At 41.4% G+C, this 26,113-nt stretch overlaps 1 protein-coding gene and 1 long non-coding RNA gene across 3 annotated transcripts in view; one reads left to right on the top strand and one right to left on the bottom strand.

Annotated features, from left to right (window-relative positions):
* Nucleotides 1–10,608: 10,608 nt before the first annotated feature.
* The window catches only part of LOC309671882, a 69,004-nt gene continuing 53,499 nt past the window's right edge, over nucleotides 10,609–26,113 (bottom strand). Inside the window, exons 2-3 of the long non-coding RNA XR_014269200.1 lie at nucleotides 20,431–20,588; nucleotides 10,609–10,631 (exon numbers count right to left, since the gene is read on the bottom strand). This is a non-coding gene — a long non-coding RNA (uncharacterized lncRNA). The remainder of the gene's footprint in view (nucleotides 10,632–20,430; nucleotides 20,589–26,113) is intronic.
* Nucleotides 14,156–26,113, top strand: part of STAT4 (signal transducer and activator of transcription 4) — a gene marked incomplete at its 5' end in the record, with an annotated part of 39,752 nt that continues 27,794 nt past the window's right edge. For both annotated transcript variants that reach the window (XM_082483195.1, XM_082483194.1), the window contains 2 exons: nucleotides 14,156–14,283; nucleotides 15,829–15,973. In XM_082483195.1, coding sequence (XP_082339321.1) covers nucleotides 14,156–14,283; nucleotides 15,829–15,973 — 273 coding nt within the window. The remainder of the gene's footprint in view (nucleotides 14,284–15,828; nucleotides 15,974–26,113) is intronic.

Here is a 26,113-nt window from a genome sequence, read left to right on the forward strand (position 1 = left end):
GTTGATGGAAGACCAAACGGGCTTTACAATTTGAATCTGAACTTTGCTCCGGGACTTCTTGAAGTGCCTTTTCCAACGAGCACTCTCTTTAGCCTATTTTCCATATTCAGAAATAATATGATCCAGGGAACTACAGGCCTGTCAGTCTGACCTCAGTGCTGGGGGAGGTTATAGAACAGATCATCCTGAGTGCCATCACACGGCACATACAGGACAACCAGGCAATCAGGCACAGGCAGCATGGGTTTATGAAAGGCAGGTCCTGCTTGACTAACCTGATCTCCTTCTATGACAAGGTGACCTGCTTAGTGGATGAGGGAAAGGCTGTGGATGTTGTCTACCTGGACTATGGTAAGGCTTTTGACACAGTTTCTCATGGCATTCTCTTGGAGAAAATGGCTGTTCATGGCTTGGATGGGCATAGGCTTCACTGGGTGAAAAACAGACTAGATGGCCGGGCCCAAAGAGTTGTGGTGAATGGAGTTAAATCCAGTTGGCGGCCGGTCACAAGTGGTTTTCCCCAGGGCTCAGTATTGGGGCCAGTTCTGTTTAATATCTTTATCGGTGATCTGGACGAGGGGATCAAGTGCACCCTCAGTAAGTTTGAAGATGACACCAAGTTGGGCAGGAGTGTTGATCTGCTTGAGGGTAGGAGGGCTCTACAGAGGGATCTTGATGGGCTGAAGCCAACGGTATGAGGTTCAGCAAGGCCAAGTGCCGGGTCCTGCACTTGGGTCACGACAACCCCATGCAGCACTACGGGCTTGGGGAAGAGTGGTTGGAAAGCTGCCGGGCGGAAAGGACCTGGGGGTACTGGTAGACAACCAGCTGAATATGAGCCAGCAGTGTGCCCAGGTGGCTGAGGCCAACAGCATCCTGGCATGTATTAGAAATAGTGTGGTGAGCAGGACTAGGGAAGCATTCGTCCCCCTGTACTCAGCACTGGTGAGGCTGCACCTTGAGTACTGCGTTCAGTTTTGGACCCCTCACTACAAGAAAGACATCGAGGTGCTGGAACGTGTTGAGAGAGTGGCAACGAAGCTGGTGAAGGGTCTAGAGCACAAGTCTTATGAGGAGTGGATGAGGAAACTGGGGTTGTTTAGCCTGGAGAAAAGGAGGCTGAGGGGAGACCTTATCCTTCTCTACAACTACCTGAATAGAGGTTGTAGAGAAGTGGGGGTTGGTCTCTTTTCCCAAGTAATAGGCAATAGGACAAGAGGAAATGGCCTCAAATTGTGCCAGGGGAGGTTTATATTGGATATTAGGAAAAGTTTCTTCACCAAAAGGCTTATCAAACATTGGAACAGGCTGCCCAGGGAAGTGGTTGAGTTGCCATCCCTGGGCAATGTAGACAGTCTCTTTGAACCATAACGATTCTATGATTTACAACTCATGGAAGAAAATACCGATTGCATGTTTTAATGGATAACAGCTCCTTGGCTAGTCTGAATGTCAGTGTGAGACATAACTTGCTTTCCAATATACTGGAATTAAACACACCTCATAACACCTGTTACTTTGGCTTAGCTTCAAGAGGTTTGCCACATCCCACCCAGCCAGCAGACTAATAAGTCAAGTCAATATTTAGGCCAGTAAAGGTAGCTATGGGAGCAAGATCTGGTCTGCAAACAAACTATATCAGTCGGATCCAGAGGAGGGCCACAAAGACGATCAGGGGGCTGGAGAACCTCTCCTGTGAAGACAGGCTGAGAGAGTTGGGGTTGTTCAGCCTGGAGAAGAGAAGACTTTGGGGACACCTTATGGCAGCCTTTCAGTATCTGAAGTGGGCCTACAGGAAAGATAGGGAGGGACTCTTTATCAGGGAATGAAGTGATAGGACAGGGGGTAATGGTTTTAAACTGAAAGAGGGTAGCTTTAGATTAGATATTAGGAAGACATTCTTTACTGTGAGGGTGGTGAGATAGCAGAAGAGGTTGTCCAGAGAAGCTGCGGATGCCCCATCCCTGGAAGTGTTCAAGGCCAGGATGGATGGGGCTTTGAGCAACCTGGTCTAGTGGGAGGTGTCCCTGCCCATGGCGGGGGGTGTCAGAACTAGATGATCTTTAAGGTCCCTTCCAACCCAAGCCATTCTATGATACTATATCCTACCAGTATTGTCTTTCTGTAACATGAGGTAGAGCCTAATGTTATGTACGGTCTTCCTCAAAAGGATCTTTTTGAATATCAATGCAGTCCTTTTAGTCCTAATTTCGGTAATTTCATCAGGATATCTCTTTATAGTCTTCTCGCTAATTACTCACTACCTAGCACAACATTAGTTTTTGGTAAAGAAAGGCACTTGGAAAACAGTCTTCGCCTTGGTGAACTCAGGCAATATAACCATATTGCTTGAAAACAAATGCATTCAGGCAACTCAAATGTGGCCACCTATGAGTCACCACACAACTCCTACATCAGCACACAACCTCCTGTCTTTTGAGAACCTCATTAAACCTATCAACACTTGTATTTCCTCAGACTGATGAAACAGGAAAGGCTTCGAGACAGCAGTAGGCCTTGCTATCCCCTAGCTATAGTCTGCTGCATTTTGGAATCCCCTTCATAGTTGTTTCCCCTCTTAATGCTAATGGATATGGCACAAAGACCACAGATTCCTGCATTTATTCAGAATTATGATCCTCTAAGAAAAAAATATGCAGCTCACAAAGCAATGTAAAGATACTTATTCTCAGCAGAACTGCAAAACAATAAATCTTCAAATAAGAAAAATAGTCTGATTTTAAAAAAAGACCTACTTTAATTACTGTGTGGTTTGCTCAGTTTTCTTCTGAAGACGCCTAACATATGGTATGATTTACACAACACTGGTAGTGAGCTCAAGACAAGATTCAAATCTAGCTGCAGAAGTATGCAAAATTTAACACCACGCATCAAGATCGTTCTTCTCATCAACTGAGTATGGCCTTTTAAGTTTGCATATATAGCTAATTCCTATTGCTAAATATTCCTTTAATACTAAGAAATGTATTTTTATATTTTCACATGTATGGCTTGTAGGCAAAGCTGATGACATAGGAGCTGCCAAGGGGCGGAGATCACTTACTTCCTCAGACAGGGCAGTCCTCTCCTTCCAGATGTGCACTTACACTCCTGGCTCCAACAATCTCAAGGAAAAAAAAAAAAAAAAAAGAAGTTTGTGTACAAGGAAATGGCACTTTACAAGATGTAGCCTTCAAATTACACAGCGTACAGACTCCAGCTGTACCTGCCTCCCTTAAGTGTTTTGGGGCAGGTCCCTTCCAAGGTGTCCCCTGGGCTCAGCCCCCCCCCAGGCTGTACCAGTCATCAAGCCATTGCACAGCTGCCTCTCCCAGCAAAGGGGAGGCACACAAGCAGGTTGGGCGAAACCCCCCAGCTGTCCATTTTCTTTCTAGGGCTTCAAGGAAAGATTGCAAACCAGGCCATATACTAGGAAATACTACAATCTTTAACAATATCCCACCTTTTAGCAGTGCTCAGTGCCCTGCACCCCCCAGCTCTGTGACTGCTGTGCATTCAGATACAGCATTATGTTATTTCCTTCCCAGTAAAAGCACTTTAAAAACCAAGAACATATGGTTTGTAAAACAAAGTTAAAAAAAAAACAAAATACCACAAGAGATATTAGCATCATTTTAACTGAGAACCTCTTGCTCAGTTCTCATGAGTTCAGAGAACTCAGTGGTTTCTTTTTTGACAAAAGATAATGTTAGCGGTGTGGGTTATCTGCACCGCCGCAGCTATTGGGGCAGCACTTCTTGGTCTCTGGGTCACAAGTAGGTCATAAACCTTCAAGCAGCAGTTTGCAAAACAACCTATACACAAAGTAAGATTTTTTAGTAAGATATGCTTACATTCCTAGGTATTGAAAGAACTAAACAAAACCAGCACTGGAAAAATTATAATTGTTCAAAAGCTTTGCCTCATTTTTCTGAGTGTAATTGATAACTACTGTGGCAGCAATCCACAATGGCTTTGTGATTCATTTTTTCCCCCAAAGAAGTTAGGCAATGCTCAGATTTTTTTCCAATAAGTTTAGGAGGCCATATGAATAAAAAAACCTTGAAAAACACTGATCTAGATAGCCTCACGATAAATCTAAGAGTCGCAGATTCTCACCAGGCAGATGCTGGTGATCCTAAACTAGAGGAGAGAAGAGGAAAACTGGGATCAGAAATTTCCACCCATGTTGGTTTTAGGATCAATGATACAAACTGTACAAAGAGGAACTCTTTATTCTGTCTTCAAAGTATTGAAAATACATATAATTAAATATTAGAAATGATAAATGAATCAAAGAACACTAGAAAAAAAAAGTTATTTATGGCTTGTATTTTAAAAGAGTACCTTCATAGCACCTTCCGTTTTTGTATTTTGGCAACATTTATATTACTAGACAATTAGCACAAAAGAGAAAAAGCCCTTGTTTAACTCTTGTTCACCAGCGTGAGTCTAACACAAGACTACTTGCTAGGATGCTCCCCCAGCACACAAAAGTCTGACAAGGACAGAGTCAGAAACACCCAAGTAGTTCTTTACTGCGACCCATCCACCCAGCTTGGCCAAGTGCACAGAACAGCAACAACACAGCAGTTTGTTGTCTAACACAAGGCAGCATACCAAAGCAAACCTTAGCCTCATTTTTAATTAAAGACAAGATGCTAAATGCATTTAAAATGAAATCTGGGTGGCATTTAGGAGCCAAGCCGAGGAACACAATCCTCAGAAATGCTGCCCAGTCTTTTACACACCTAGAATTTGTGGGTGTCTGAGTGATGCCACTGAAGTCGTGCCTCCCATACCCAGGTTTGTTCAACAGCTTACTGCCCACTTCAGCCCTAACCCAGTTCTAACTCAGAACTCTCCAATTTGGCAAGAGCCTCAGCGCGCTCTAACCCAGAGCACAAGCTCAAACAACACATGACATGCACCGGTCTCAGGGAGGAATTCCTGCTGCAAACATTGCCCTCCCCTTCAAAACCATGCCCTGTTTTTCAAATAAATCAGTAAGTCAGTGTTTAAGGCATTCACCAGGACTCAAAGACAATAAGTCCATAACAGGCATGGGATCGCTATCCTCCTTGTGATATCCAACAATACAATTATGGTCAACCGTACAACTGCTTTGGATTTGTTGATATCTTATGGCCTAGCTGAGGAAAAAAGCTGACATTATTTCTGAAGATATGTGCTTTGTTATACAAATAATATAAAAAGATAAGGAGTTTCAGAGAACAACATAAATCAAGAAGTTCCTTTGGTACCATCAGAGTTAAAACCTGTAACTTTAATATACAATATTTAAAGTATTATCAAGCAGAGATAATCAAACTTCGGTTTAATTGCTCCCTTTGTGAAAAGACTTTATTAAATTAATTAACCAAGTTATCTTCTCAGAGCACAACCCATTACTAATTCTAAAATTATTGATCTTTTCATTTGGAAGTCATTGTTCGGCATCAAACTGGGTTTTGCAATTAGCATATACTAGCAAGCTTAATAAAACTCAAGGACTCCTCTAAGGACTTAAGAGACTGCAAAATGAAAATATTCCTAAGTATGCTCAGAAATTACCATTATGCATAGTCATCTTGATCCCAGGTAAAGAAGGCAGTAGGAATTTAAGTAACTATTGACAGCACAAATCCCAAGTGAGCTTACTACGAAAAAATTTTCTTTTTCTCTTGTCCAGCCGACATTCACTTACATACTAATCAAGTTGCATCACCAAGAATCTCCATTCTGCCCTCCAAGCTGTACCTCGCAGGACCATATATACAAAACCACAGCATTCCCCAAATCACACTGATTTTGTATTCCTTTCTCACACTCTACTTTGGAAACCACTCATCACAAAGTCCTCAGCTTCTGTGCAAACATAAAGTGATCATTACCAATTGACAGGGAAACTGTTGTATAAAATAAGAAAAAAACTTCCTGAGCGCCCACAGATTACACATAGTGAAAAAATCTATTAAAATATCACTACTAGCATTCCTAACAACTTACATAACTAGAAACAAAAAAGGATACCTGACTCTAAAGTAAACTTAAATTCGCATGATGTCATTTACGAAGTGGAAGGATTAAAGCAATCAAATATATCAAGCAATGAAAATTGCTGAAAAACTAGTTACCAGAGGAGAAATACAAGGCAAAGCAGATTTACAATGATATTCCACATATGCAATTTTTCATTATCATAGGATGTTTCATTTACACTACAAGGTAATTAATACAAGGCCCCCAGAGTTCCTCTCTTCCTTGCTCTTCTAAACTGCTTTCTTTATCCTCACTTCTTTCCAAGCTTCCTCCATTTCTCCACACGTCCCTTCCATAAACAATTACAGATTGGCATCCAGGTGGAATTGAGGCCTTTCAGATAGCTTCTTCCTACCTTAATTTTGTCAGTGTCTAAGTTTGCATGGTGACTGTAGGACCCCAAGTGGCATAGGCCTTAACTTCTACAAGAGAGATGCACAGGATTCTTTTTCCTTAGAGGGGTAGCTCCTTCCCAGAAAACACTCACCAGAATATCCAAATCTTTCCTCTTGAGAGCCAATACCTACAAGCTTTCTCAGGACATGCATTAAATCACCCAGTGCAAAATCGCAAATATGATATCAAGAGGTAAAATGGTAAATAAGGCATGCATCAAAACAACATACCTGTTGTTCAAAGATAACAATAAAAGAAGAGAACTCCTGATGTCTCAGCTTGACAGAAGAACTTCTCACTTTGATCCTTCTTTTAACCAGTGCAGAAGATCTTCTCCCCAGCAGTAGGGATGGGCATGCACCCCCCCAGTCAAGGCTGAAGAGGTCTGGACACAGGCACAAGCCGCAGCGAAAAGCCTCAGGAGAGGAGTCCCCTACCGACAGGGCACTCGTTCTGACCTGCTCCTGCATTGCTGAGTGGTCACTCTACCTGCACCTGCCAAAAAAACAAAGCTAGAGACTGCGGTATCAAAAGGCTATACTGGCACGAAAGCAGAGACCTGAGCCCAATTCAGTGGGAGAAAACATTTTTTATAATTCCTGATTTCTCATTTTTCTGTATATGGCAAGTTAATTACTTTTTTTTCTAGCTGATATAATCTTAAATTTGGGTGAGATATGTATCTTTACTTTGTATGGATGTATACATCTGCACATATGGTTCATTCCCCGCTGGAAGGAGAGAAACAGTAAGTTTTTCAGCAATCGAGAACAACCAAACAGCCAAATAACCCCACCTTTTCTAAGCATAACAATCATTCTTTTAGCTACACACAAACACAGAGCTAAGAGTTCTTTCCAGTATTCATAAACAGCTTGTTACAACATGTAACTTCAGAACAACATTGCCATTCCTGTCTTTTTCTCCGAAATAGAGGACAGTAAGGGATGTGACCTGCACACACAACTGCTGATTTATGCTGTGCTGACTAGGAGGAACTACACTGTCAGCAAGACAATTTCTCATGATTACAGTGTTTACTAGTCTCCCTGAGACCAGAAGTCCATGTTCTGAATGTAAGAAGAAAAGCTATGAACAGTTCAGATACAAGACATAATGCATGTATAGCATGTACAAGCTAAATGTCTCCTTTACGGAAAAGATAGATGACACATACTCTAATTAAAGGTTAGTCAAGGAGTATAATGACTAGAGGCCAAACATAAGAGATGGTAATCTTGATTACAGGGAGGTCAGACAGCTTAAAGTAATAAATTGGCTCAGTGTTCCTAGAAACAACTTTGTGAACTTTTGATGAGAAGATTACCATGTCCTGAATTCCTTCTCCATCACATGAGACTTTTTCTTCCTTTTCAATAGCCCATGCAATTTAGACACTTGCTTCTTATTCTCCTGCTTTGACCAGTGCTGAAACACTGGTGAAGTGGAATGAAGTGTTACAGAGTGAAGATTAACCTTGACCTGCCAAACTCAACAGTGGCTTGAACCTTTCCAGGCCTGTGCCTGCCTGTACTTTCCAGGGCTGCAACCCTGACCATACTACTGTGACTCAGTGCAGCTGAAGAAACTCCTTCTCCTCCATGGGCGGCTCTGGGCTCTTTACTTCTTCGCCCCCAACTTCGCAAGCATCGTTTCAGCCTGTCCTGCCTTGCCAGTGTGCCTCACCAAACTCCTCCCACCAAGTGTGAGCCACAACTCCTTGCCGCCCATGCAGCTGCCTCCTTCACACCCTCCTCATGTGTTAGCGCAGCAGTAATCACTGCATGCCTCAAGCCATCTCCTCCAGGATCCTATATCATGTAGCTCTCCTCCAGAGCTTCCCTGAACTGACCTAGACTATCTCTTTCTTCTCATTTCAGTTCTGTTCCACAGCAGCTTCCCTCATGTCTCCAAGCATCATCACATCCTTTATAGTGTGCTAGCACACCCCACTGACCCTTCTTCCAAGAGCATAGAGCTAAGCCATCCTTCAGCCTCAGAAGGGAACCTGTTAACCCTCACCACCCTGACAGCATACTCTGCTGCTCCACACTCTCCTCTCTCCCACCTGTACTCCTCAAACAGCTTCCCCCACTCAGGCTGCTTTATCTTCCCATGCACACCTCAGGCCTTTTTGTGATCAGCTATACCTCAGCCCATTTGACTATCCAACTCTAATGCCCTAGGACCACAAACCTCTTTATTCCCCTCCTCCATATAAAGTGCACTTCCCTTCCGCAGTCTCCAGTGAGCTTCTGTAAAGCCCCAGGATTCCCCCTGATTTACTGTAATTCCTCAACCGACCCCACTCATTTTCCTGCACGCCTTGCTGTGAGGATCACACCCCTGTTCTACTGCCTCCACAGCTCATATCCAGCATCCTGCACCCCCAACAGCTGGTTCCACAGCTGCTCTCCATCCCAGCAATTGACCTGCCTTCACTGCCATACCTGCCAGAAAGTGGGGGGAGGAAGGAGGGAAAAAGGGAATAGCAACCATCTTCCCAGAAACTGATCTCTGAACCTCAGATGCAGAATGACCTCTTACTACCCTAGGTTCTGGGAATGACACCTAACTGAGCTTTTGGCTCATGGCCTCTTGAAGCAAGCCTGAATAGATATTTGCATCAGATAGTATCATCTTAATAGCAACCACTCCACCATATAGCTTCCTTTCTAGGTTAAGTGGAGAAACAGCAAGCAAAAAGGGGATTGGAAACATGTTACTGTCTTATTTTATTGGGATGGTATGAACTACCTGTTTTCTTATCATTACAGATAGCAGTTATGTAAGGATGCTCAGAGAATAAGTACTTAATCTAAAAAGAAAAAGAAATAGTTATCAATATTTATTTGAAGGCTAAAGAAAAAAGTACAGTGCAATAGTTCCCCCTACTGACAGCACAAAATCAAATTACTAATCAATGTTATTTCCTGGGTGGTCCTCAAATTACTAATTCAATATCCCAATGTGGTACCTACACAAGCTTACCTGTACACGGTAAACCATGTGAAAGTCAGCTGCCTTAGAAAACAATGAATATTCGCCAAATGGTAGGGAACAAAATTTAACAAAACTCCCGTTGATCCCTAAGATTATTTATACAAAATGACAGTATGCAGTCCTATGGAAAGATTATAAAATGTGTGTGAGCATATGTATTCTGAATGAAACACCAGGATATCCATCAGCAAAAACAGAAATGTAAGTGAAGTGCAGCTTCATATGCTTGTTGAAATCTGAAGGACAGATGGTAGGTCTGAGCAGAGGCTTGCCAAACTCTGAACGCATTTGGGGACTGACCTCTTCGGACACAGATCAAGTCTGACATTCAGCCTGGTCCCTAGTTCCCCAAAAAAGGCAGTGAAAATATTGTCATTCTGCTCTCATGTCAGCTCTTTTGAGCCAGTGGCAGCCGAGTTAAATCAGAACCAAGAACAGTCAGCCTCTTACAGAACTCAAAATGCAATTTGGGACTAGATGTACGTCTGGTCATGAACAGCAACAGAAGCATTCCTCCAGCCTCATACACCTGGCTTTCGTTTCTGGGTTGTAAAGCTAACATGATTTTGCACTCTGGTCATTTAGCAAGAAAATAAAAGGCTGAAGAAAATCCTCTAGTACATTATACCCTCATCTCACTTGGGAAAGGTAATGATCAAATATGCAATTATATGATGTAAAAGAATAACATAAATAAATAGTCTACTGAAATATGTACTGCACTATGCAATTCTATAAATCAGGATTTTGCAGACTTCTGTTATGATCCTGGCTCTCTACACAAATTCACCTGAAAAATTTCTAAATGCTATTAAAGATAATGCAGAATCTCATCTCAAGCACGTGTACAGTGAATATGATGTCTATCCAGCCGATATTCAGACACAGGTCAACTGTGGACACCTGATCTTCTAGAAGTTGCCTAAGTGTCAAAGCTTCTTACCTCACTTTCCGTTTTACCTCTGCTCTATCTGGAAAATATAACTACACGTCAATAGGGACACACACACCTCCCTCTTAACTGCATCTCCAGCACCCGGCTTTTTCACTTGAACAAGGTTTCATGCTCCTCCCAGCACACAGAGAGTGTAATGCCCTTTGGTTGGCTCCCTGGCAGGTTCTGTGAGCATGCCTCTTACTCCAGTTTTGCACAGTCTGGTGTAGAAAGGCCTTGCTCGTGACTGGGATTCCTGGTAAGACAAAATACGACAAACAAAACAATAGTCACTCAAAAGGATCCTCTTTAGGGCAGATTGCAGCTGCTTTGCGTCACATCAGAGCCACGATCCTACCACTCAAGCTCTGTGCTGAGGTAAAATGGATTCGAAACAGTCATAATGTAGCATTTTCCACTCACTTTGGTTTAACAGTGTTGCACCTGCTATTGCAGAGATCCTCACTCCACTAATATACCTCTTTAGGGAAAAATATTTGGAGCATGTCGCTGTTGCCATAACCCTTGCTTGTAAGAATGCTGTTTACAGACACGATGTTAACTCCTTAGGACGGGGATGAAATCTTTTATCTTGGAGAGAAGCTCCTGCATCCCAGGTACTACCTGAAATGAGGAGTGCTGTGGGAAGCCACCACACGTATCGTTTTCACGTTCTATTGCCAAACTCCCGGAAGGGCTGTTCTTTGCCTTTTAACTGGTGTGGGGAAGCTGGTGGCTCCATGCCCCTCAGTGGAGCAGCAGAAGCCTGGCTGCCTGGGGGGCGCGATGGCCCGCAGCGCGGCCGGCCCCAGCCCTCTGCCCAGGTTCGGGCCCCACAGTACGAACTGGAAAGATTTTAATGTTTTTTAAGTCTTCCTGAAGACAAATAAACTCCTCCCTCCTTTGAACTTTTCCTAGGTGATTGCCATGACTTCTGCTTCTCTCATACCTGCGCCCCGCAAACTTCACACAACTGGACTGAGACAGCAGGGGGGTCCGATGTTGTTGGTTTTTTTTTTTTTTTTGGAGGGGGGTAGGAGGGTGTTAAGCACTGGGCGCAAACCCGCATCCCTCGGAGGTCGGCTGACGCACAGGAAGGCGGCCGGCAGCAGGGCCGGGGCTGGGGGCGGGGGCGGCATAAAGCGCGGGGCGGCGGCGGCGGGGAGCGGGCAGGAGGCAGCCGCCGGGCAGGAGGGAGCCGCCGCCGGCAGCAGGGCGCCGCCGGGACCCGCTGGCGCAGGCAAGTGGGGCGCCCCGGGGGAGGGGAAGCGGGGGGACAGAGGGCTCTCGCAGGGGACAGGCGCTGACAGAAAGCGAAGCTGTTCCCAGCCGGAGGGACGGGAGAAAGTTCACGTCGAGTGTAGAGGGTGCCCTTAGATGGAGGCTCACAGAGAAAACCAGTAGCGTTTCAGCCAGCACTTGGCCACATGAAAAAAAGCGGGGCGTCGAGCAGCTGCGCTATCAATACCGCAATTGACTGCATCGCAATGCCGGCTGCGACGTGTCACCCCTTTCTGCCAGCTGCCTTCAGGGGCGATCCAGAACAAACTACAACTGTCTGAGCTTTTTAACTTGTCGTGCGACTCCTTTCGTGCAAAGGGGAAACGGATGCCGGGACGGATAGTACCGAGCGTGTTACCAAAAAATGCCATTTACAAACTGTACCCATGTGCCTTGCAAGCGTTTATGCATGTGAGCATCCCTGCGTGTTATGTGCAGCCCCTAAGGGGGTTGCAGCCTGGACAAAATCTTGCTTTTTTTTTTTTTTTCTTTAGACAATAATAATATTAAGTCTTCTTACTAATCTTTTTAGGATATCATAATCACCAGAATTCACCAGAAACTGAAATTAGAAGTCCCACTGAAAGTGAACAGGCTTAAACATCTTAATTTTTTTTATTTTCTGAGTGAGTTATTAATGCATCATCCTGTGGTTCATTGTATGTATCTCAAGAAATAAGGTCTGTGATTCTTTCTAACTTTCGGTATAGCAACAAAGACAGTGAAACACTACTATGCATTACTTCTCATCAATTTAAAGAAACAAAGTAAATGTTCAGGCAATATTTTTTCCTCTCTGAATGGAAGGAACGAAGAGGAGGGAAATGTCACTGGGCACATTTCCACTGACGTTACACAGTGTCCTTCATACCACACACACAATCATCCCATCCAGCCATTGTTAAGGAGAAACTAAAACCTGTCACTTTTACTTTTGCATGAGTAAGTACTCAGGACTCCGTTACACCTTGAGATTCTTCATCATTTTTTTTTTCCCCTCTGACTTAAGAAAACGCAAAATGAAAGGCCACAGCATTAAAAATATGATGTATTCTGTACTTCAAACTGTTGACATTCTGAAACTATGATTCAGAATTGGAAATAGAAAAGCTGTTTATAAAATGGTTAACTTTCTATAAAAACGTCATTTTTTTTCTATAAAAACATCCATTTCTATAAAAATGTCAATTCTTTTTTTCAGGAATTTTTTTTATTAAAAATGTGTTAGTCCATGACTGGATACTGTGTAGTTTGTTAACACGAACAAACATCCCAATGAAAGTGAAGACAACCTCTAGTATGGGATCAGGGTGTGGGCAGAGCCCACCTGAGGACCAAGATCCCAGGGCATAGGCCCTGGGGCATCCCTCTTTCCTAATCAGCAGAGATGGCCCGTTCTCAGCCTTACCACTGACTTTTTATCTGCATGCTACACATCGAATTACAGTCTGTCGCAGCCTGCCCTGAGGCAATGTTTTATCTTTAGACTTTCCTGCACTAAAATAATCCCAATGAAAATGGTGTTTTCACCAGTGGGATTAATGATGATGTGGTGCAACACTAGAGTGCAGGTGTCAGAAAGGTAATGTTCTCCTAAGTGGAGAGACAGAGTCGCTGAGGCATCTTATGTGGAGAGCCTGGCTCACTCCAAACAATCTCTTCAGTCCATGAAGAAGAGCAGGTATTCGGAGACAATTCAGCCAACCCAAAATCTGGAACCACTAAGCTTCTAACGCCAGTATCCCAGTAAACAGCCAAAACTTCACTTGGAAAGTTGTTTCAGTAAGAATTTCAGAGCCTGTCATTGAGTGATCCTACTCTTCCTTGTCTTTTAGTTTTCATATGACTTTATGCTTTCCAAGTTTTTTTTCTTTTTGTAACATCAAATCTCAGAATTCTATGGCAATTAAAAATGGAAAGGATGTACTAGATAAATAATTCAGGTTGTAAAACAAGCAGTACTCTCCAAACAGAAGAGATGAGACTCTAGGAACAGCACAATAACATACAACCATCAGTGGCTTTAGGTAAAAATGGAGTGGTATGAATTCACCAAGAGCAGCAAATTCATTGCTGTTTACTATTCTTTCATAAGAATAGTTTCACCTGGATTTGCAGAGTACAATCCTAAGATACTTCTCTTGAAAAAGAGGCCATGTAAATCTCCCTGATTTGGGGATTGGACTAGATGATCTCCAGAGGTCTCTTCCAACCCTGACCATTCTGTGATAAGCATTATACAGTACCCCAAAACATTTGCATTAAGGAAGGAAATTGGCAGAGGTGCTCATTCAAGTGGAAGAGCTAAGACTTTCACTTTTCTCCCCTTTAACTGACTTCAGCCAAGTACCATCTGTTTTGAAAGACAGAGAATAAGCAGGAATATTAAAGTGTATAACAAAAAAGAACTACAATGAAAATTAGGGGCTTATACACTCTGGGTTATTAATTCATATCCACCTTTCAATAGCAAATATGTTTAATCTTTTCTTTTGCAGTATGTCCCAATGGAGTCAAGTTCAACAACTGGAAATAAAGTTTTTGGAGCAGGTAGACCAGTTCTATGACGATAACTTCCCCATGGAAATCCGCCATCTACTAGCACAATGGATAGAAAGCCAAGATTGGTAGGATTAAATTTATTCCTTCTCGTATGATTTCAGTCATGAGCAACTCTTTCATTATCTGGCAGATTTTAGGGTGCTCATTTGTGAACTGTGCAGGCACCTGCACTCTAAGAGTAGTATTCCACTAGTTATGGATTTAGCCTGTTGAACTGTCAAAGTTTAAATTTAGGGAATGCCTGAAGATGAGGTTTCATTTGAACTTATTCCTAAACAAAATCCGATACAAATGCTCTAGCAAACTAATGGTATTACACATTTTCCATAGGGAAAAAAAAAGGCAAGTTAGTTTTCAATGGAAATGTTATACATTTACCTCTTGCAACATAAAATTAGTCACTTGTCCAAAACTGCAGTTAAAGCCGGATATATAATTTTGGGGAACAAGCCAGCTATTTTGCAGGAACTGTTCTTTAGAAGATGAATTTATGCACAAATTTGGATTGAATTCACTGGATAGTTATCCTAAGAAAATTCAGTACTAAATGCAAAAAAAAAAGTTTATATTAGTCATACCAGGAAAAGACATCTCAATTTTTCAAGCTAAATCCACAAGACTGTTGAAGGACTACTGGAAAAAAAAAAAAATCTGCTAAGGAATATAATTTTTCCTTACAGTTTATAGCTCAGTGTTTATGGGGCTGTAGGAACACGGGAAACGTTAAAATCTCCTTTTCACCAGATTTAGCAGGCATATCTCAAACAGGCATCTGCTATTTGGAGGGCATGGAGAGAATATCCCAAGGACAAGGGTGCCATGCCATCCAAAGTCTATCTTCCTCTATTTTGCTCGCTAATGGTATTGCGCTTCATGTACCAAGCTGTTCCATGAACAGCAGAACCAGCAAAGCCTGGTTTTGTGTGTGTTTGTGTCTTTTGTCCCCTATATACCCTTCACCAGTAGCTTCAGAGTCTTCCTGTATCCCCAAATAGTTTGGCCGGGCGAAGGCTCATCTGGTGCCTGGTGTGAAGATATATATCTGCTGACTGGCCATCTGGCTGTTGCCTCCTGGAGCAAGTTATTACTGCCATTTTCCTCAGTGGAGGCACTAATTTGGATTCCTCTGCTTTACCAACCTGCCAGTTTTCTGTGAAATTTGTAAGAACATACTATCTTTTGGCCTTCGAGCCCACTGTCAACGTTGTCTGAAACTGGGCAGCAAATTCAGAAATTATATCTGTGTGACTGACAGAGTGAGAGGGACAGTATGTGTAAGCCTCGTTCCCTCTGGAAAGTGGGCTAAAAATATTTAAATATTCACTGGGCCAGAGACTAGAAAACCCTGGTTGTCTCCCTTCTGGCTGACTCCATAGCCTGTGCTAAGAACATCCTCACCCTGTCTTTATAGCTGCATATCTACGTGAATATATATAAAAGGGTTGTAAAATCCATTATTCATAGACCTCTAACTGTATGCAAGTCACCATATATTTAAAGCCTTTTTTTGCTGCCTGGATTTCTGAATGGGCTATAATCTTCTGTGCAGATAGATTGACGCTTCTTACGACATTTTAAACATGCGTGCTTCTCATTCATCGATTCTTTAGGGAGGCTGCATCCAACAACGAAGCAATGGCAACAATCCTTTTACAGAATTTGCTAATACAAGTGGATGAACAGCTGGACCGGGTTTCACAGGAGAAGAATCTTCTCTTGATACACAACCTGAAAAGAATCAGGAAGCTGCTGCAGGTGGGTCGTTACTTCAGATAGCAAATTACGTATTCTTACGGGTTTCTAAAGGTAGTGCCCAACCTCTATTGAACGCAGTTTGTTCCTGTGCACAGCTCAGAGCTGTCCTGATTGCTATAGACTCCAGGTACAGGAAGACCAAGCCTTCAACAAGAGAATTCAAAATAGTAATTCCACTGTCTGTTACTTTGTGGAACAGTAATTTACATTTTAATGCGCACTGCTCAGATACAAGTGCTGTGACTTCTTAGCTCTGTGTATACCTGTGTTTCACCGAGCTCTTAAAAAATATGACTGTATAGTGCTTATGGATGTTCATATTTGTTACAAATATAATTACCACCTTTCAGACACACGGAATAAAAATGCGGTTTTGGGGCTTAAGGCAGCACTCTGAAAAAGGAACCCCTGTAAATCGTTAGCATGTTTGCTATTTTATGCTTAGCTGGGATTATTTGTTATGAGTGTCTTAAAGGATTTTCCGTTAGGCTTCTGCAAAATGATGTTTATTTTGATTGGCTGAATGTTTCTCTAATGATTGTTTATCTAAGGCAAGGATTCTCAGAGTTCCGCTTCATTAGTCACCTACTTCCTGACATCTATCTATCTTCTGCATAAAACAGATAGGCATCTGAGTTTAATGAAAGTTTGGGGTTTTTTCTCTTCTTTGATGGTGTTTTCCATAAGTACTTAAATGACAATTATATTGCTTGCAAAACATTTTCTTTATTTGATATATAAATATACTCATCTGGAAAATCTTAGCATGACCTTGCCAAATATTTTGTTGTCTTTATGGCTGTGTGTCTTTCTCTTCTTTATCCCTAATAGTGGCCTCTTAAAAAAGTGACAATATTTTCATCGCTACCACTTTTTCTTCCGGTATTATGCAAGCAGTCTCATGTAACTTAAAAACAAAAAAAATTGCGTTTTGTTTCTTTTCTAGTTTGTGTAGCAACACTGTCCAATAATTTCAATACTGCTCAAACGCCAGATTTACTTAACTGCTTTTGGAGTTAACTGCAGAAAGGTTAATACTGTTATTTCTCTCAGAGGCTTGGCACCCTTTATGACAATAAGGCTGAGACACAGCTGTGTTACCTTCGTAAAGGTATTCTCACACAGCAGCATGTACCTGGAAAGAGCATCTCAGGGCACTGAAACAAGCAGTTGCATTGGTGTATTCCTGGCTTAAAAGATTGTGCGTTTATGATTATACCATCACAGTGGGCATATGCAGAAGGAACTGGTATATATTTACATACAGGCGCTGCAAAACTGAAGTCTGTCACTGTTCCTTCTTCCCTTCGCACCATTTCTTTTATTCTAAAATTTCTAACGAGACTTGAAGTGGCAGCTCTGTGTGCTCTGTGAAATTTGGCGTACCAAGACAAGTAATCAGGCCTTGGGCACACACACACGAGTTTACAGTGTGAACACGGCCAGAATGAAAGCCATTTCCTTTAAGTCCTGGAGTGTTTGGAAGTTATATTAGGATGCGCTTCCCGAAGAACGCAAAGCAAAGGAGGCTTATTCCAGAAAAGCAAGAGAAGGGGAGTCTTAAGGGATTCCTGATTAAGTGGTTTCTCAAGGTAGCAAGGATCTGAGTCATGATTCCAGAACAAGCCAAAACACTCATGCGTCCTCATTACAGCCGTACAGCTAGGTTACGGTCACCATATACTATTTACAGCAGCAGCAGAGCCAGCACCAGAGCCGGTCTTTTCCTTCTCTAGATAAAGCAGCAGTAAAGGTCCATGCGGAGTAGCCTAACCCATCATTTCACTTGATTGCTGCCTCTGCAAAGAAATGCTGCACAAGCTGCGACGTGCACCAACTTAAAAAGGATCTCAGTCTTGAGCTTTGCAATAAAATGTTTCCAGCTGAGCAAAAAACCACAACAGCTCTTTCCACCACTAAAAATGTTGGCCTTTCTCCACTATATCAAGACAGCAGATAACCTGTATTTAGATAAAAAGCTACTTGTTCAGTTTCAAAATACACATGTGAACTACCAGATACTGACCAGCACTTTCACTATTACAGCTTTTCTTGATTTCTTCTGACCTTTAGCACCCACAGTCTATTCTGATATCCAAAATAATTTCTATAGGCTGGAGTAGGACCACATTCTTGCAAGGGTGTTTTTTTATTATTATTTTGGATAAGGCAAATAACTTAAACCATGTCTGAAGAAATCTGTGACACAGGTATTTTGGATTTTTGTGTAAAACATTGTTACAACTCTAATTTTTAGAACATAGATGATTAATGCATTTTCAGCCAAAGTATGCTCTGCATGTTCTATAGAGCTGCACAGGCAGTCTCCTGAACTTCAGCTATTAAATTTATTTCTTTATTGGTTAGGTAAGTACCTCAGGGAAAAAGTGCTATAGTGGTTGTAATCAGCTGACATCCTATCCTTGTTATTAACTGCCAAGTATTATTAATGGACTGTGAACTGTATGTGATGGTGATGCATAGTATGGACAGTATCTGCTGTAATGTCCTTAAATTTGAATATGCGAATTTTGTAATTATGGGTCTAATTTTTTTAATGTATCACTGACTGAATTTTATATGAGAAGTTTGGCATTCAGTTTTTGGCTCACCACCCACAGCTGGATGCACTTGCAGACACCTAACTCTTGCAATCTGAGCTAGTTTGTGACAGTTTTGTGAGACACCACCAGGAAAGGGTAATTAATGTACACAGTACAGTGCCATGGTCCCTTTTGTCCCAACAGACCACCTAGGGATGGGGAGACTGGAAGGGTACGCTGTAAAACTAGCAAGGTTTTTTTCACCGACTTTGATGGAGGAAAGCCTGGGTTCCTAAATAGGCGAGGAAGCTGCATTTGTAAACATCCTTTCATTTCTAGTGACTCTGCGAACAGTGCTGGTGTGATTTTTCTCTGAAGGTTAGTTACCACAAGCCCACCTTTATCTCCGCTTTGGTCTCTAGCACAAATACTTTGAAATTTCACAGTTCACTCCTCTTCCTTCCCCTCTATACTATACACGCAGATGTACAGACACATGTGCAGCCTGCACACACACACACAAAGCTGGTCAACCTCAATACGTGATCCCAGTGCAATGTTTGCTCATTATTTTGAGCCAAACTGTGTTACAACATTAAGTAATACTCATCCAACTAGATAAGGCTGGAAACCAGCATTTATCACTAAATATACAGAGCAGTATGTTCAGCTATGGTATAGTTTCCCAAATACTATGACAATAGCAATAATAAAATAATTAAAATCAGAGAACACACAAAAGCCATTCAAAAGCAATCTCTAGTTCTTGACATAAGGCGAAATGAGGGACTAATGTTTAATTAGAAATACAACTAGATTGTTAATGAAGAGCTGCTTTAGAAGAGGAAGCAATGCACACTTTACCAATGGCTTGTGCAGCTGTTTGCTAGACAGCAAAGGACTTGTTAGGATCAAGATTCCTGGTGCTGTTACTGAATCTAGAGAGAATTACACGTATGAGTTACCAGCACCACACCCAAGCACACCTTATCTGAAAGATCTCCCTGGGATTCATTTTTTGTTATAAAATGGAGAAAATGTTCTATTCTGAGCTTCACCTGAAATATCGTTACATAAACTTCCAATACCTAAAGGGGGCCTACAGGAGAGCTGGGGAAGGACCTTTTACTAGGGCATGTAGTGGTAGGATGAGGGCGAATGGCTTCAAACTGGAAGAGGGCAGGTTTAGATTAAACATTAGGAAGAAATTTTTCACTTTAAGGGTGGTAAGGCACTGGAACAAGTTGTCCGGAGAAGTTGTTGAGGCCCCATCCCTGGAGGTGTTCAAGGCCAGGCTGGACGTGGCCTTGGGCAACCTGGTCTAGTAAGAGGTGTCCCTACCTATGGCAGGGGGGTTGGAACTCGATGATCTTCAAGGTCCTTTCCAACCTAAACCATTCTATGATTCTATGAAACGTCTTAGTTGCTCCATGAAAATAACGATGGAAGTAGTGGAATAAGCGCGAACTTGCCTGCCTCATACTTGCAACACAAAGCTTTGGGCAATCTTAGGCATTGTGAAGGGCAAAGAGTAGAAGTCTTAGCAGGAAAATGGGTTTGCCCAGCATCTTTGTTTTAGGTGACAGGGACCATCCCTAGTCTCTCACCATTAGAGAAATAACTATGGAACGTGGCATTTCTGCTCAGACTGCTGACATTTCCAAAATTATCTTGAGGCAAAAAGAAACACTGACCAGGAAACGCGTGATTTGACAGTTATAAGCATTTGGAAAAGTGCTGAGAAACTTAGCTAAGCAGCTGAGGTTACTGCTAGCTCTCAGTAATTTGCTTCTCTATCTATTTCTTGCTTTCATTGAAACACCACTTCTTGACATTAATCTGGTATAAATGCACATATTATATTAAAATCAGGGTCAGCATTTTAGGTTAAAATCCTTCATATTTACTACTTACATTATTATTACTTCTCTAGTCAGTAAATTGGATTCATTTTTATAGCAGAACAGCCTTTTGTTGCTTTGCTCTTCGGTGGGAGACAGTACAGCACAGTCACAGCACAGTCACTTGCTATCCATCTTCCTATGGAACTCCTGCTCCACCCAGCAGTGGTTCTGGGAAGGGATAAGGAGAGAAAGTGTTTGGAGGCAGTGAAGGAAAGAGGGGGAGAAACTACATCTATGGTTCTTTCTCCTGCTTAAAACCTAGATGGAGAAAAGCGAAGCAGATTAGTCAAAAGGAGATGGTTTGTGCTGTTGCCATGACAACAAAACATAAAGGGCAGATGTTAAGCTCAGAAGAGCTGCCTAGCACTTCTAGGAACTAAACTGCAGATGCCAACAGTCTACACGACCTTAGCCCATGAGCAATTACATCTTAGTTTTCAGAAGGAATGTTTTTAAATGAAAGCATACCTGTCCCCGGAGTAAGCTCCTGTGCAATACCTGTGTAGGTTTAGTACACAAAGATGACTGGTGAAATATAGAGACGCTCCTGTAAGACAGGCACTGTCTGTGTCCCTGACTCACATTCCAAAATCTTTGGTTAAGGGAGAGCAGCCGGGCTGCAGTGCACCAGGGGAGCCAAGGCAGGGGAGGCTTGGAGTAGCCTGGCAATCACAGGTGGCCACCATACCCCAGTGTCCCACCACTCCATTTAGGAACAGTGCTGGCAGGCTGTGGGTTTTTGAGTAATCCAGTGATGTTCATCTCGGGGACATTCTTCCCTCCCACTCCAAGCTGGAAGTTTGGAGCACTCAGCAGGTACCCGCTAGACGAGGTGTAGCTCCGTGGGATGCAGCCTGGCCCATGCGTGGACTCAGGTGAGCTCCCAGGATCTGAAGAGCTGCTGTCTGTGCTGTGTGACAACTGCATCAGGAAAAAGCAGAAATTCCTGGAATGGTCCTACTCATAATCGGAGCTCTCATTTATGCTCTAGTCTCAAGATAACTTTTGAAAGCAATCCCTTCTCATTAGTGGCAACATGCGTCTGTGTCACATCACTGTTTACAGTATGCAGGGGAAAATCTGATTACATAAATCTTCCATTATAAAAGAGAAATAAGAGATTTCAGGAATAATAAGAAGGGCTGCTCTGCTCGTTTACCATTGAAGCCTGAGTTAATGAGTATACTGTGTGCTCTGGGGAACAATTTGCTGTAAATTATGTATATTCATGATATTCATTTAATACTCACAGCAGGTTCTCAGGTATTGGTGAACGTTACCCACTCACCAGCCCTGCTAGAGCCTAAGATGAGGGGAGAGAGGGCAACAGGGATTCTGCCAAACGAGCAGGTCTGCGTGCATGCCACTAACACCTTGGGGTGTGCTTACAAAGGGAGAGGGTCGGGCAGAATCACCAGATTTGCTGATTCACACCAAGCAGCTATATCAAAGCGAGCTTTGGGAAGCACTATAGTCATGCTGTGGAGGTGAGAAATAATACTTCAGTTATATTTCTTTCTCCTCCACAGCCTTACTTTTTTATGGAAAGATCTGGAATAGCACCTGAAAGTATCTTCTGTCATCTTAATCAACATATATTAACATTATGACACTTCTTTCCCTATAAAATTCACCCTGTTTTTAAGTAGTACAAACAAATAGCATCTTACTTTACACAATGCTACTTAAAACAGTATCACAGTAGTGCATTCCTGATTCTGTTTCGGGATCTTGGTTATACTGCCCAGCTTGTTTCCATCTGTGATGAGAACAGAACATCTTTGTACTTCTCCAGGTAGAACTAAAATGAACATATACAGGTTTTTTTAGGTGAGATGACTTTTTATGCCAGTCACTGTAACAGAAAGGTACATGCATGAGGCATCCTATGATTATTTATTTCAGTACATCAAAGCAAATGGACAAAATAGTATTAGATCTGAAATAGGATGTTCCAGTCAGTAGTTAACAAACAATTCTAATAAACACTGAGCTGAGAAACAGTTGTGAAGAATGGAAACATAGCCATTGATGTTTAAGTTGCAGTTTCCTGTTAAAGCTTACAACAGGGTGAGAATGGAACAAACTAGAGAAAGTTTCTAATAGACCACAGAAGATCCATTTCAAAGTGTTATTTACATGTATTTAGCGCTCATGTAACCTGCCAGATCAACAAAGCAACAAATTATAGTAGGAAATGTGTTTTGAAACAGTGTGTCCTGCTGTCTAATACAACTGAGACTGATTTTTCATATTAGCATCTTGCCCCAGTGAGCTTTCCAGTTCAACCAGTAAAGCTTTTTACAAAAAATGTTGGCGTAGAAATGGGAAACCCCACACAGAAGTCTGTACGCTAAAGCAGCTAGCTCTCTGCTGTTAGCCATCGCAGGCTGGCGACTGCACGTCAGCGAATAGAGATTTTTTAAAAATTATCGATACAAGACCGAAAAAAGGTTACTTATTAGAAGTCAGACATTTTTTAGTTCCTAGTCATTACTTAAAGAACGCAACTCTAACAGTTTATAAATGTTTCAGTTTGGTTTTGTAGAATGAATAACTTACAAACAGAAGTAGAAATACAAGCAAACACACCAAACAACCTCTTGTGGCCTTTGTTCATTCTGGAGTATTAAGGGCCCAGTTGCAGTCAAACATGTGCCCAAGAGATTGGTCAGTAATACTCAGGTCTTTGTGTCCAGAAGATGGAGGGGGAGAGTCCCCCTCTCTGCTGTTTTACCCTTTTTCATAGGGAACGCTGTACTTTTATTTATTCTGAAATAAATCTCATTTGGAGAAGGATTTGAATAAGAAGCATCACTACATTATTCATCCCCCCTGGCAGCACATGATGATCTACAGACATATGTTTTCTGTAGCTGTATCTCACCCTACCTGCTTAGAAACCTGCAGTTTCTATAGACCGTTCCTTGACTGGTTTTAGTGTCTGCTGGGAGGGACTCAGCAGTGGAATTTGGGGACAAACTGGGGGATGGAAAAAAAGATCTCTGTCTTCACTGTTCATTCACTGTGCTTTTACAGCTTTGTCTATTGCAATTTGGTCACAGGTGTCCTAAAAAAAAAAGTACAATCTTTTGGAAGTTATGCATTATACGATACGAGAAAAGCAGAACTACAGCACAAGACCTATGTATTAGGACTTCCCACACATCATAGGAGTTGTCTAAAACAATAAGGTTGCCTTTATGTTCTTCTCATGTGTTTTGAGAGGGGGAAGGGGAAATCTAAAAATAAAATCTAACAAGAACAGTCTAAATAGATAGTGTCACCGGTACTTCCTCTTAAAGACCTAGATAAAACAGAGCCACCTTTCTAGTAGATAAAGATTTTTTAGTAAGAATCCGACCTTTTTAAATACAGGCTTTCCAAAACTTCCCAAGCACTTTGCCTATATTGGGGGAACACAAGGATCTACGCTTTCTATGTATTCTAGTACTGTCTTCATCTTCCTGGATGCATAAACAAAGGTAGAAAACAAATCAAGGCAAAGTGTTGTTTGTCATATTTGAAGGTGAAAACGGGAAATAAGTCTGTATGATTATGCCTTCCCACCCACACATTTCTTTGAGATACACAACTATACCAAAGTGTGGGGTTTTTTTCCTTCAAAAATAAAATAATAGACAAAAGGGATTTTTCCTCCCTGTTTTTTAATTACATGAAAGATGAGGTATCTGCTTGTCTAGAAAGATGCTGAGTATCAGGCTTAGTGAAATAAGTATATCACAAGTGAGCAACAGGGAAGGAAATGTACTTTTGCTTGACTTTGTAATCCTGTTTCCTATCTCTCCGTGTTCCACCTCCCTTCCATCAGCTTCTTTAAGTATTCATTCAACTTCAACAAATACATCAACAGTCATCCTAGTTAATGGTTCCATGCCTCCAAGTAATGCTCTTATTGTATACAATTAAAAGGCTTAAGCATGGTTTTTCTAGCAGGAAAAAAAAGAAAAAATATAGCTGATGCTTTTTGATAGTTTAATTTTTAAATAAAAAAGAAAAAGAAAGAAAAAGAGAAAAGCGGGGAAAAAACAATCGAATTCTGAAGCACTTCTTCAGAATTAGAAAGTACTAAAACCTACTCAAGTCCTTTTTTAGGTCACCTTGAAGACCAGGAGATAACCAGGTAAACCCCTGACTGACTTTCTAAAGGTTGCACAGCACATCCTTCTACATTACAAGTGGAGACCAACAGTCACTAATACCTAATCCTCTGCTTTAATCACTGAAAACAGCATCAGGATACTCAAGTAATGCATATATAGTATTCATTTATAGATGTGTGCAGTATATAGAGACCTTTGACCTTTCAAAGAAAGCTGGCCAATATTACTGTGATTGGGAGTAATCCACTTTGTGATGGAGCTGCCCATAGGGAAATAAGCTAAATTTTGGAAAATTAAAAAAATGGGAAGAAGAGTAAGAGGAGGAGTCTCTGGTCTAGATTTCTTCATTCATCTCAGGAAAATCAGTAAATTTCAGGTACTAAAACTGACGGTTGGTGTTCTGTTTAAAAGCACAAGTATTTTAAAGTGTCATAATATGTATTTTAAAGTTTCTCCATGATCTTACAACTTACAGAATCAAATTTTGCATTTCCCCAGCCACCATTTCATACATCTTAACATATACCAAATAGCTCAAGCTGTTTTAAAATTTGGCTAAAGGGTCTAAACGCTCCACACAATAATGTATAATTTTTTTTTTTTTTTTTCAGAAATGCCTCTTTGTTTTCCTTTGTGATCTAGTAAGATACTATCACAACAGATGTCTCTGGAGTAGAGAGAGTGCATGCTGGGCAGTGGTAGGAAGGTTTTCTCCTGAGGAAATGTCATCAGCATTCAAAAAAATTTTCACTTGTTCAGAATGAAAGTTTAATTTCCCCTGTTTACTTAAATTTAGCATCATGCTGGTAGTTATTGACAAGAAGCCAGTCCAAGTAAGATCATTTGTTGTTTGTTGTAAATCATGATATAGAAGACCTCATCAAAATGGAAGAAAGGAGAGAGAAAATTTCTAAGAACGACAGTATTACAGTAATATTAGCAGATAAGACTAATGTTTCCATTTGAAACTTCAGATGAAAAGTGAATCCTCAGTTTCTCTTTGCTGGTATTTATCAAAAGACAATTATAAGTTTTCTGTAGCAATATCTAAACTTACTAATACAATTTTGTATAACTACAGAATCCACACACCTCCTCCTTTCCTGGCTGCCAATGCTCATTACACACTAAGTTAGGATTCCCCCATCTCCAGCCTTTTTTTTGGTTAAATTTCCTTTATTTTCCAACTTATACTACTCTTCCAATGATAGGAAATGGTTTTCGATTAGTCATTCAGAAGCTAAGGTCATCTCGAGCAAATTCTGCCCTCAACCGAAGACAAAATGGAAGTGCAGAACAGCAAGAGTTGGCAGTAAACAGATAATAAGGGAATACTGAGTGGCGTGTTCTGAAGTGTAATTAACTCTGAGAAGTGTAAAACATGGGGAGAAAAAAAATCCATGTTATTATTTTGACGGAGTCAAACACATTGCTCATTGTGACTTTTAGTAATTATTGTTACTTAATAAGTTCCAACTATTGAGATATTTAATATTACAACTTGTTTACTATTTATCAATTTATTATTGCTGAGTTGCAATCCATCTACTAGGTAACTGCAGCAGAGGC

The sequence above is a fragment of the Vanellus vanellus genome (genome assembly GCF_965231255.1).
Source record: "Vanellus vanellus genome assembly, chromosome: 5".
Taxonomy (NCBI): Eukaryota; Metazoa; Chordata; class Aves; order Charadriiformes; family Charadriidae; genus Vanellus; species Vanellus vanellus.